This window comes from Phalacrocorax aristotelis, chromosome 1 (genome assembly GCF_949628215.1).
Source record: "Phalacrocorax aristotelis chromosome 1, bGulAri2.1, whole genome shotgun sequence".
NCBI classification, from domain to species: Eukaryota; Metazoa; Chordata; class Aves; order Suliformes; family Phalacrocoracidae; genus Phalacrocorax; species Phalacrocorax aristotelis.
Window position 1 is genome coordinate 217,754,376 of NC_134276.1, and position 12,673 is coordinate 217,767,048.

The window sequence follows — 12,673 nt, forward strand, 5'->3', positions numbered from 1 at the left end:
TCAGCTGAAGGACAGGGTTTAATCCTCGGGCTCAGGTTTACACTTCAGGCACACAGCTGTTATGGGATAAAGTGTTGGTCTACCACAACCTCCTCTATTTTCTTCCTTTTGGTTTATTGTATATTCACAGGAGAGGATAAAAAAGGAAACTAGAAAGGCAAAAAGTGCTGTGATGAAGCAGTGGGTTGACTCATACACACGCAACAGACGCAGATGGGTTTTATCCTGATGCCACAAAGGTAAGAGGGATGGGAAGGAGTACCGTGGCCGTATGTGAGGACTTCTGAAGTCCTCACACAGGAGTACGAGAGGCTGCAGGGCTTGAACACGGCTCCAGCCACGCTCACAGAGAAGGGAAGATGCGTGCGGGTCACCTACACACCTGGAAGGACGCCACCACCCTGAGAGCACACTGCCTCAGTGAGCTCCCTTGAAGGCCACTGGGAAGTGTCTTATGTCACTACAGCTAATAAAATATTTGATGTGTCTTCCAGCCACTCTGGGAAAAGGGAAAACATGCTTTCCACAAAAGGAGGAGCAGAGGCAGGACTGAAGTGATGTGCCCCGTTCATACCTGTGGCTGGGTTAAAAATATTGAATCCAGACTTGTAGAGATGCCAAGGTCTTTGCTGCAAGACCATTCTCCGACAAACACAAGATTCAACGTTTGTTTTCTGGTGTGCATATGTTTGTAGAGCTTTACACACAATTGTATGAACGAGTCTCAGGACCTTCTGACCCCCAGAGACATAGCTGCCGTCTCCAAGCGCCTCGCAGATTCCCATACAAATAGGACGGACCGGGGGTAACAAAGGGTCTTTGTTCTCTTCTGACACATCAATCGATCTAAAATGATCTGAAGTGGCAGGTGGGACAGGCCCGTGGGCCCAGCTCCCCGTGGGGGTCCGACGCGACCCGAGCAAGGGCCACGGCCCCGCTTGGGAGGAGGCGTACGCACCCGTCCAGGATGGACTCTCTGCAGCAGTACAGGTTGTCAAACTTCTGCTTTGTGACTGAGTCGTTGACATTCATGGCTGGGACGCAGAGTTTCCCCGCTTTGGACAACTGGTACAGCCTGTTATGAATACGGGAAGAAATAGATGATCAATGGAAAAATACTTCCCTGTGCTCTACTGTTGTGACTCTCGAGGTCTCGTTTTGCTGGAGTAAGCAGTACCCATCTGGGGGGTCAAAGATAACCTCTTAATAGCAGCTCCTCATTTCAGGAGGAGACGTAGCAGCTTACCTTCCACAGACGTTTGCACCCGTTTCCCTCCCCTACGGAAGAACTACCAGGTTGGCACGAGGCATTTCATAAAAACGCCAAGCAGCAGAGTTCAGAAGGTGCTCTAGACTCGATGTGCCTCAAAACCGTCAATATTACGACCATCCTCCGACGTTCTCAAAAGGACAAAACCCCCAAATCCTGCCTCAGATAACACGAGAGCTCCTGTGATTCCTCAAGCTCTTACAGCTCGAGACAAATAGAAGCGGCCACGGGAGGGTAACACCGACGGCAACGTGAAGCTGCTGCGACCAACCCCTGCAACAGAACACCCGTTTGAACAGCAGCAGGAGCGTAATCACCAAGATGTAGCACAAGAAGCAGCCGGGGTGAGGAAGACACCAACCTGGCCTCCTGCTTCTGAGAGCAGACTGAACTGGCAGCAGCAAAACCACTAAAAATGAATCTAAGCTACAGCAATGAAGAGAATCTGAAAATCATCTCCCCGCTCCAGACCTTGGGAAGGAGAACCTGCTCCCTCGGTCAGTCTCCACAAACCACGACCAGGTTTCCCCCCCCCAGTCTCACTTTGTCACCGGGGAGCCCCGGTCCCCACGTTGCCTGTCCCCTGGAGGTGAGGGCCACGCGTTCCCCACACGCGTGCACTGATACCACCAACCTCAGAAAAGACCCTCGCTCCTGGCACGAGACCGCGGGGAACAACTTTTAACGTTGCTTTGGTTTTGCACGTCGCTTTTGCCCAAACGGGGAACGATTCCTGATGCTAAAAATATTATCAAGCCCTTTTCTTGACCTCAACTGGCTGCAAAACTGAATCGGTCACTTCCTCGTTTCATACATTTCGTTCCCCTGTTTCAAGGGCTGCCTGCACCTCTGCCCAAACTCTCAGCCAGCTCCAAGGGCTGCAGCCAAGCCTTTCTCCCTGAAAAATAAAGAAAAAAAGCAGTGTCTGCTGCTCTTCTCCTCAGACCCCTATTTTCTGTCACCTGCGCTACGATTAACGCCACTAGAAGAGCACCTCTGACACCTCTCCTAGCCCTGGGAGCCACCTCTCCCACCACAACTCTGCTTCTGCTGCAGAGCGATGGATGCCACTCACCCGTACGGCTGCGTCTCCGTGGTTCTCCCCTTGCAGACCCCCCACCCCAACTAGAGACTCATTTCCTCTTTCCAAATCTCACTTCCCATAGATTTAGTGTAGGACCACGCTTCTGACTTTCTCCAGAGCCCAGCCCTTCTTCTGCAACACCCTCATCCCTTCCTTTTTTCATCTGCAAAACGAGGTGAGATCACCATTGCTCCTATTTCCCAGCTGGAAAACCAAGACCTTGTGCGCTTTCTGCAGCTGCGCAATGGTCAGCAGGTGCTTCTCCTCCCCGTCTGAAATGCAGAGCAGCGGTTCCAAGCCTACTGCTTTCGCTGTACAAGAGATTTGAAGCAGTTCTTACAGCAAAGCCAAGCCCATGCTGAAGGGAAACCACAGACCACGTATTAGGAGGCTCAACATTCGGCTGAGTCTGTGGCACCTTACAGCTTGGGGACCTTTTGCTACCGGCGCCCTGAGGCAGGAGATGCTTTTGTCCAAACACCTCCGTGCTCACAGCCCAGCCTGGCCCGTTCGTTACCTGTGGACACCAGTCACGCTCTCCTCCACAATCCCCTTGATCTTCTTAAACATGTTGGGATATTTCTTGTAAATCCAGTGAGTGAGATCTCCTCCGTCATCCAAGATCTGTAAGCAAAATAACCACAGAGTCACCGCTCTGAAGATCCAGCAGGCCTGCGGACCCCAAGGAGGTGCAACGGATAAATCACACGCTCGAATCATTCCTAATCAAGCCATGTTTTGGCATCTCAAATACCCCATCGTGACAGCTTAGGTGAGACTACGCGGCCCGACTATTCAGAGCAGGAGTGCCGCGTCATCGGTATCGTGCTGGAAAGGCAACAGGTCAGGCGAACACGGCAGACCTCAGTGTTTATAATGAGACCGGGGGAAACACGGCAAATCGCTGTGGGAGCTCCTCTCTCCCCATCTCCCAGAAGCACAGAGGGAAAAGCCTTTGAACCTTAAGAGTCATCAGCTCTTCTAATATGACTGCAAATGGAGGAGGACAGGGAAGGAGGAGGATGGAGAAGGAGGAGGATGGAGAGGGAGGAGGAGGATGGAGAAGAAGGACGATGGAGAAGGAGGACGATGGAGAAGGAGGACGATGGAGAAGGAGGACGATGGAGAAGAAGGAGGATGGAGAAGGAGGAGGATGGAAAAGGGGAGGATGGAGAAGGAGGAGGACGGAGGAGGATGGAGGAGGAGGAGGATGGAGAAGAAGGAGGAGGATGGAGCAGAAGGAGGAGGATGGAGAAGAAGGAGGACGATGGAGGAGGAGGAGGAGGGTGCAGAACCACTAAAGCCAATTATAATGTAACTGCAGCATAAAACACTGCATATTAAAAATACCGAACCTCTCTTAGACAACAACTTTGGGTCTCTGCCCACTTCATCTGGCTGTGAACCGCAGTCTCAGAAGTACAAAACTCTTCTTTATGAGGTCGCGAGTCTCGCGAGCCACCCGTTTCCTCCTACTGACACATTTCAGGGTGGTCGAGAAAGCCAGAGACTTCCTGCTCTAATAAAAACATTGAAGATAAGCAAGTAAAGGTGCCCTTTGAAAAAGTGCCTTGGAAAGGACGGACACGAAACCAATTTTGTCACAGAAATCTAAAAATTGCAGTGAAAAGAGATGTTTAAGAGCTTGTCTCTTCTCTGCTGGTGAGAATACACATATGTGTTTCCCAGCATATGGAAACGCACCTGGTAATGGCTTTGGATGGGAGAGTCCTAACACCGCTGAAAGCGTTACCGGCATCCAGGTACACCCTTGCACGGGTTGATGTTATTCAGGTATTTTTGTGACGTGCTACAGCACCGCCAGGACAGCCGAAGACTTTAAGCCAAGGCTTATTTTTTACCTCTCTAAGTACAGAGCCTCTGATAATTACAGAAAACCTCACTGCTAGTGATAGCCAGCGGAGTTCATTAGGAGTCTGTTGTGTCTGTCCTACACACTTTCCTCATAATGAACGTGGCCCCAGTCCCAACCAGTTTGGGTCAGCCATTCCCAAAGGGGGTTCTGAGCTCTACAGGCTTCAAAGAGGGACCCACTGGGTACCGTAAAGGGGTGCACAGGAAAGAAGATAAAAGAAAAGAAAAAAAAACCTCAAAACATGCATTTCCTGAGTCCTCCTGCCACCCTGGTGGCCTCAGGTGGCCCAGGCAGTGCCCAAGCAAGGTGGGAAGTGTGACAGGCCCCGAGGGAACGGCAGGGAGATGTGCCAGGGGAGGGTTAGGCTGGGCATTAGGAGAAGGTCCTTCCCCCAGAGGGTGGTGGAGCCCTGGCACAGGCTCCCCAGGGAGGCATCACGGCACCAGCCTGGCGATATTCCAGAAGCACTTGGCCAAGGCCCTCAGAGCCCTGGTGTGAATTTGGGGTGTCCTGGGCAGGGACAGGAGCTGGGCTCGATGGTCCTTGTGGGTCCCTTCCAACTCAGGGCATTCTGTGATTCTATGATTATTATCTTTCTCCTCCTCCTCCTCTTTGCACGCTCCCAACACCAACGTCAAAGACTTCTGACTGAATCATCATCATCCTCTTCGCACATTCCCTATCATCATCATCCTCCTCTTTGCACGCTCCCGACACCAGCGTTCAAGACTTCTGCTGCCAAGCCAGCCCTTATTAACCGACTGGCGTGGCGCGCGGGTGTCCTAAGATGCAAACATCAAACCCGGGCAGAAGCGTCCCTGCTCGCTGCCCGGCGGCGGAGCCCGGCGGGGACCCTCTGCCGCAGGCGCCAGCAGCTCTCCCACCAGCATCTGCAGCCACCCAGGAAAAATTAACACTCCCACCACACTCCTGCGGCAGAAGCCCCGCTGCGGGCAGAAAGATGCCGTTCCTGAGCTTTGTCACGACGCGACGTGGCGGCCGCGCGGAGCCACCCCTCCGTCATCCGTAGGCAAAGAGTTGCTTGGAAATGCTACGTACTATCACAAGCTTTTTCTCTCTAAATCGCATGTTTTTCCAACGAAGACAAATGCTGTGGGTAGCAGCTGCTCCTCCACGAATGTCTGGAAAGCACACGGTGTCCTGCCAGAGCAGAGCACGCGTCTTCCACGCAGACCCAACTCTCTTGAGTCTCCAGGGAACCCCCAGACCCACCTCCTGTTCACAGGCTGGGAAGCAGAGGCAGGCAGGGGTTAAGCGGGCTGAGAAGCTCCCCTGGGCCAGCTGAGGTAGGAATTCAGCAGCCTGGCTCCCAGGACATCTTCATTTCATTAATCTCCATTTAATAGGGCACATAATCCTCTTTCTCAGAGAGAACTCTGGGGGTTGGCAGTTTCCTCTTTCCTAGGAGGGCAGGAGATGAAAAAAAAAAGCCAAGCCACATCAATGGAGGAACTGGCTTTTGATGGAAGGTCACCTTTGTGTAGCAGCCCCAAGTGGCCAACGCCAAAGCCCGTGGTGTGAGCCCCGTATTCCTGCGGTTTTCTCAGCTTTACACAAGTTATCCGCCTTCCTTCGAATTCTTCCCAGGCAGATTTTTTTTCTGGGACATGGAAAGAATTTTTCTTACAGAAAACGAGCCGTTATAAGATGTGAGGGTTGCTCTGCCTCTCGCTGCCGCTGCCTGACGCCCACCGAGAGGCACGATCTGCAAACCGAGGCTCCCGGCTGCGGTTCGTCAACCTCCCTCGTGATTTTGGCACTTCCATCGCGGAGCAGAGCGTGCCGGCGTGGTCGCGGCTGTAAAAACCATCTCCCTATCACCCTGTGCCTGCAGAGACGTTCCTCTCGTTGGAGATGGGACTGTCCTCTGCCCCCAGCACCGGGAGGTACCTACTCCTGCTCCTCCGCAGCGGTACTCACCCTGAATTTTTATGATCTTTGACTGATTTGGTGTACCCGTATCCCCTTGGTAGGTGTTTCTCCCTCAGTGCTTTTCTCGCCAAGTAACCAGTTTCACGTTGCTGCCTGCACAGCCGCGCTGTGACTTCTCGCTCCCTCAGTCGTCCCATTTCATGTTTTCTCCAGCAGGAAAATCTCTGGCTCTTCCATGAAAGAAACTGGCGTCTCGAGGTGCCATTTTTACAACCTCTTTGAACCCATCTAACATCCCGCTGCCACCAAATGTCTCACCCCCTTCCAACTCTGTTGGGGCAACAGTTGACACCGTGGGGCTGATCTCGCCAAGAACAAGCTGAGGCTCAGCTCAACGACATGACTGAGAATAAAGCGCTACGGAAAATGCCTGGCGAGAACACAAGGAGGTGGCAGGAAGGCACGGTCGGAGGCGGCATTGAAATGCCCCGGTGGCAGCGTGGTCCTAGGTGACTTTATGCTGCAAAGGAAACCAAACCCTGCGGATTTGGTATTTTTCAGAAAAAACCCCTCTGAACCATTCCCGTCCAGACAGAGCACCCCTCTAACGGTGTGCTGTTCCCACCAGAAAACCCAACGTGTTTTTTCTTCGGAGACTCGCGGTATTCCTGGCTAACTGCTCCCATGGAGTAGTGCCACACAGAAGCCCAAACATTGAATATTCAGGTTTTTGGACTGTTAAGACTTCCCTATTTATTTGCACGGGACATACAAAGTCAGCTCCGTCACGCCTTGCAGTGCCTACCTGGGCACGGGACTGGTGGGGGGCAGCGAAGCAATGCTAAATGAGACTCTTGGGGGGTATCTCAAGCCCTGATATTAAGTCAGCGTGGCTTACAGCAAGCTGCTGAACTACTCTGACCCATAGAAAATGAGACTGAATTTCTCTTTATTTTCCTTAAAGATGTAGAAGCCGGGAAGTGGAGATGCATTTCCACGCTACTTTAATCTCGGATCAACAAGTAAAAGTTGGATGGATCAATGGGTACAAGTTGGATGCTTATGCTCTAAATGACTCCACAGATATGGGTCCAAACTGATTGGTTTGTGCGGGACAGAGATAGGCATGGTACTAAATGACTTTCCACAGAGAGAGAATTTCCCATGTGATCACACCGTGGCACGAAGCACCGCACAGGCCCCCTGCAAAGCACTGCACGGCCACTAATAATTGTCAGCGACGCTGAAAGGCATCGTTGGTATTTTGTTGGTGGGAAGAGAAGAGAAGGCAAGAGACAATTCTTTGCTGTGAGGCTGGTGAGACCCTGGCCCAGGCTGCCCAGAGAGGTGGTCGATGCCCCATCCCTGGGGACATCCCAGGCCAGGCAGGACGGGGCTCTGAGCGACCTGGTCTGGTTGAAGATGTCCCTGCTCACTGCAGGGGGTTGGACGAGGTGGCCTCTAAAGGTCCCTCCCGACCCAAACCAGTCTCTGACTCTATGAAAAGATTGCCTCTTTGGCCAAGTTTGCCAGCTCACGTCTTCTGAAATAATCATATCAAGAAGATCCTTTCCACACACGTTCTTCACCCAGTGTCCAGCATCCTATTTCTTATCTGTAAAAACATGGACCTCCGAAATCCAGCGTGCGAATCTCTGGGAACTGCGAGGTCCGGGGCACCTGGTGCTCCCCAGCAATTATTTCTGTGCTCCAGAAGCAGGTCTGAAAATACACCGATGGATAGAGACACGTCGCAGAACCCAGAGGTCTGAAGAGATCCTGGGAAAGCATAAATACGCATATTCTGGTACATCGACTTCTTCAGTTACTGACATTTTCGATGGGAAATCATTCCCCAAAAAGAAGAAAAAAGCTGCTCCCGTGTCTAGATTCAGACTCGTAGCTTGGGGGTGGATTTTTTTGACATTCACAATTCTTTTTAAAGGTGACAGCGAGGAATTGAGCTGGTGTAGACTGGAAGGGACAAAAAATCCACCTCGAACAAGCTGATATTGGCAAACAAACAATACAGACACACGCCCATCTTCCACCTTTGATTACTTTTTGTCTAATTTAGATCATAAGCTCCAGGGCTCAAAACCTGTCAGGAAGCCTGATGCAAACAGCACATTTGACAGCCGTGAATTGTTCCGCTCACCTTGCTCAGGGTTCTCTGTTTTCCCTAGAAACAAGGCCAGGATAAACCAGCAAAGTAAGGATTTGGGCTACCTGGGGTTGTGTGTTTGTACAGTAAGGACATCACCTAAAATCTAATTTTTATTCTGAAATAGAAGCCTTGCCTAGACAAGAAAAATCACATCAACCAAAGCCGTGAATTTAATCGAATACAGTAAAATGGACGCAACCGCTTTTCAGAACATACTGATTTTGACTCATTTTTTACTGGCTACATTAAATCAGTTTGGTTTGAACTGCAGCAAGCTACTCTGGAAGCAAACTAAGCACCCTAGAAACTTTGCGCTAATACAGCCATGCTTGTTTAGAAGCCAGTTAACCCACCGTCCCCCTGACTGCACACCCGTGAGACTGCACGTCTTCCCGCATCGCAGAGTCGATTGTAAAGTACTTTAAAGGTTAGTGCCGTGTTAGCACCGAGCCGCAACTGCTGAGTTAGGTCTAAATTCAGGAGGAAAACACAGACCAGCACTAAACCCTCTTCCGCCTCTCTAGATGAGAGCTACCCATGCTTCGACACGCGCCGAGCGCTTTAGAGCCGGCCCCGCCTCACCATGTTGGGCTGCCATCCCTCGACGTTGACGCAGCGATCGATGCACCACCAGAAGTCGTCTTCGGACTCTCCCTTCCAGGCGAAGACGGGGAACCCTGGCACAGAGAGGGAGACGGGTGCTAACACAGGCTTAGCAAACCCCTTGGGGATCGGCTCTCCCTACGTCCACGCGCGATGAACCAGGCTCCCGACACCACTGCAGCCTCACTTGCAGTCTGCTTTTTCAACATCTACCTTCTAGAAGAAGCTTCAGAGATATACACTGAAGACACACTGAAGGCAGCAGATAGGAGTTAGCTTTAGCCCTCCTAATTTCGTCCTCTCCCCCCAAAAAAGCTCTAGCCACCAGACGAGAGGGCAACACGCTCTCAAGAGTAACATTTATTTGCAAAATCAAGCTTTTGCTGCGAGTTAGGTGTCCTACCTTCCCGTTAGGCACGTTAGCCACACGTTTACTTGAATGTATTCTGACTGATGAGCAATTATTTCTCAGCTTCAGTGAGCAAGACCAGGTAACGGGCAAGCTGGTGGGTTTGGCTTCTGGTTCTCCCAGCTCTCATGGTAAAATCCTAAATTCAGTTTATCCTAAATTCAATTTAGGGTATTAAAAATCCTAACCCTAGGTAAAAAATCTTAGGTAAAATCCTAAATTCAGTTTATCCTAAATTCAGTTCAGGGTGTTAAAAATCCTAATCCTAGGTAAACTCCTAAATTCAATTTTCCTGGGCCTTACCCAGGTAAAACAGGATTTGAATGAAGGCACCTCCCAGGTGAGCAGCAACATGGACAGCTTCTGTTTTGTGAGTTAGGTCCCCCCCAAATTCTCTCTTTCACCCCTTTTAGCCAAAGTCATGACTCAAATTTATAGCACTGAAATAAAATTTCCCTTAGTTTCTTTTAGCAAAATAACTTTCAGGTTCACCCAGCCCTGATGCCTAATAATGTGCATCATCATCAGTTGTACTACATACTTCTACGCTCCAGAGAAAAATCATTCTAAGCTTGTCAGACCAAAGGAAGGGATTATCGCGTGCTGTTTACCTCCTATAGGTTTATTCTAAATTGAAGATGACGAAGGAAAAAACCATAACAGATGGTAAATGAGATAAATACAACGGGACAGTAAGAAATCTTTTTAAAACCAGACAGAATAAAGTTTCCTACCGCTCTCGGCGAGGGCAGCAGCCACTTCATTAAGAGTGGAGTAGATGTTGCACGCAGCCCACCGGCACTGCGCACCCAGCGCACCCAGCGTCTCCATGAGGACCTGGATTTAAACAACAACAACATAAAAAATCAGAAAGAGCAATGCAAAGAGCAATATACAGCTGGGGTTTTACTTGCTATCTACGGGGAAGCTTCTTGAGGAGTATCTGAAGTGGGTTTTAAGCCACATCAGGGTCATTAGAGAGTTGCAGAGGCAACAACTTTGCAATTACTTCTTTTTCTTTACAATTTAAAATGGAGGAAGTCAATAAGAACTGGATGAAGTAAATAAGAACTTCAAGGTATATTATATATGCAGCATATATATGTGTGTGGGTACATATATATTAACCGCTTGGGGTCTGTTTTAGAGGCGAAGCAGTGCAAAATCCCCGTCCAGAGTTTCCTGACGGGGCCTTACCGCTGTCTGCGCTGTGATGTGCGTGCAGCCCACGATCTTGGCCCCAGCCAGCGGCTTCTCTCCCTGAGCTCTCTTCCTCAAAGCCATCAGTGCAGGCATTTCTGAAAGGCAAGAGAAAAAAGAAGTCCATCAATGCGATGGAAAGAGGGAAGCGCACAGAAGGAACAGTCAGCATCGCTCCTTGCCCCGCTGTCTGGGACCCTGATGGATTTGCACAGCTGGGGCAGCTTCAAAAAAAGCAAAACCCTGGAGAGCAGGGTTCAAATAACCCAGCTGAAAAGGACCAAATAAGCCTCTGAGGTCTTTTCCTGCTGTTTAAGATGCAGCCTCGTCACATTTTCAGATTTCTACTTGCAAACACCCATGTGAGGCTGCAGGAAAATCTGCTTCAGACCGAGGCGGGACTCGCTGCTCTGACCAGCCTCTCCAATATCCCGCCAACTGCATGGCCTTTGCTACGGGTTTTTGGAGGCAATCAAGCTAAACCAAAGTTGCCTTATTTATTTGGTGGATTTAATCTTTTCTACTGATTTTAACAAAATGCATTTGTAGTCCTTCAGTAGTTGGTCGGTTGGAGCTACACGGCATAACCCTGTAACTCCTTTCCATCCCACAAAATCCCATTGAAGTTTTCCCATCTCTAACAGGAACGGTGTCAAGAAACCACCACGTACCGAACCTCAAAAGAAGAGGATTTGGGGGAAAGAAGAACCCCGCAAGACGGCCTAGAACAATGTGGAGCTTGAGGAACGCGCCCCATTTTACCTTGTTCAGCAATTTCAATCTCTCGGCGCCCAAATTCTGCCTGCTTTATGTTTTTCACACAGAAATCGCTGCTGCCTTTAGAGTTCTTCTGCTGCTTGTCCCGGGGGGAGGTCTCATCATCAGAGCTGTCTGTGTAGGAGGCAGCTGGAGGAAGAAAAGGAGGTCAGAGACAGAAAAAAATATTCCCTAAAGCCAAACCACCTGCAGTGGGAGGGCGCAGATGATCTGCTGAATGTGTCCATGGTGGTGCTTCTCCATGTGCACGTGCCAGCTCCCTCTGTCCTCAGCCGGCATCTCCTCTTCTCCTTACAATGACCATCTCCCCACAGCCAGCTTTTACCTGCAGTGACCTCCTCACGCTCATCTGCCCCTACTGCACCACCACACCCGAGGGAATTAGCCCGAGCACTGCCCGTGTCCCCCAAGGGCTCGTCTCCTCGCGCTTTGCAGCTCCTCTGCGGCCTTCTCCCATCACTCTTCCCAAATGTTAAGCCTTTACAGCTCTAAAATAGCCAACAAAAATGCCTATTAGTGTACATCCAAAACATTAAGGGTTGTAATTTAAGACAGGGTAGATACAAGACCCTATTCCATTTTAAACAGCGGCATGGCGGAGCCTCTGGTTAATTATTATTCAGTTACGGTGCTATTCCCAGCCCTTGGATTTGCTCGATTTCAACATTCCTCAATAAGGGCAATGGCTACAAGTTGCTGCTTGGGAGGCTCACATGGGACGTGGGAAGAAACCTCATCGGGAGGCTAATGCCACACTGGCACGGGCTGCCCGGAGGGGTGGTGGATCCCCACCCTTGCAGGACTCCAGGAATCTGTTAGAGAGAGTCGTGGTGCACCTGATCCTGTGCTGGCAATGCCCTGCTCTGAGCGGGCAGGGGCGCGAGATGACCTTGGCGGTTCTTTCCAACCAACATCTCCGTGCATCTACAGACAGCTCAATCCAGCCCTTGGATTTCCCCCTTCTTTTCTGTGATAAATAACAAACTCTTGGAGACGTATTTAATGTTTTGCCTTCCTCGGTCTTCTTGAAACCCTCCTCCGCCTGGCTCTTTTGATAAGAGGAAGAAAGACGGTACCACTTCTCTCCGTAGGAGCCTACAGGGGATGGCAAGCATACGATCTCACAGAGATTATGCTTCTTGTTTGAGATGATATATGGGTACCGGGTGTGGATGTGCGTGTGAACACAGAATTAATTACAGTTGCTGTCAATAACTGTCTTCTTTTCCTATCAATGTCCTCCAAACTTCTGGTTGGGCAACTAGTCTATGGCAGACACTTGAGATTTACTGAAGAGCCCTTCATGGAGCTAGAAACCCCCCTTCCCATTTATTTTGATTACTAAAATCACATGCAGGGTCCATTTTCGATTTGAGCCGCGATGAATTAGCTAC

General features: G+C 50.2%; 1 protein-coding gene across 3 annotated transcripts in view; it reads right to left on the bottom strand.

Annotated features, from left to right (window-relative positions):
- Nucleotides 1-12,673, bottom strand: part of AHCYL2 (adenosylhomocysteinase like 2) — a 116,478-nt gene that overhangs the window by 12,832 nt on the left and 90,973 nt on the right. For all 3 annotated transcript variants that reach the window (XM_075081791.1, XM_075081794.1, XM_075081793.1), the window contains exons 3-8: nucleotides 11,265-11,408; nucleotides 10,500-10,600; nucleotides 10,037-10,139; nucleotides 8,873-8,967; nucleotides 2,872-2,978; nucleotides 959-1,075 (exon numbers count right to left, since the gene is read on the bottom strand). In XM_075081791.1, the coding sequence (XP_074937892.1) occupies nucleotides 959-1,075; nucleotides 2,872-2,978; nucleotides 8,873-8,967; nucleotides 10,037-10,139; nucleotides 10,500-10,600; nucleotides 11,265-11,408 (667 nt within the window). The remainder of the gene's footprint in view (nucleotides 1-958; nucleotides 1,076-2,871; nucleotides 2,979-8,872; nucleotides 8,968-10,036; nucleotides 10,140-10,499; nucleotides 10,601-11,264; nucleotides 11,409-12,673) is intronic.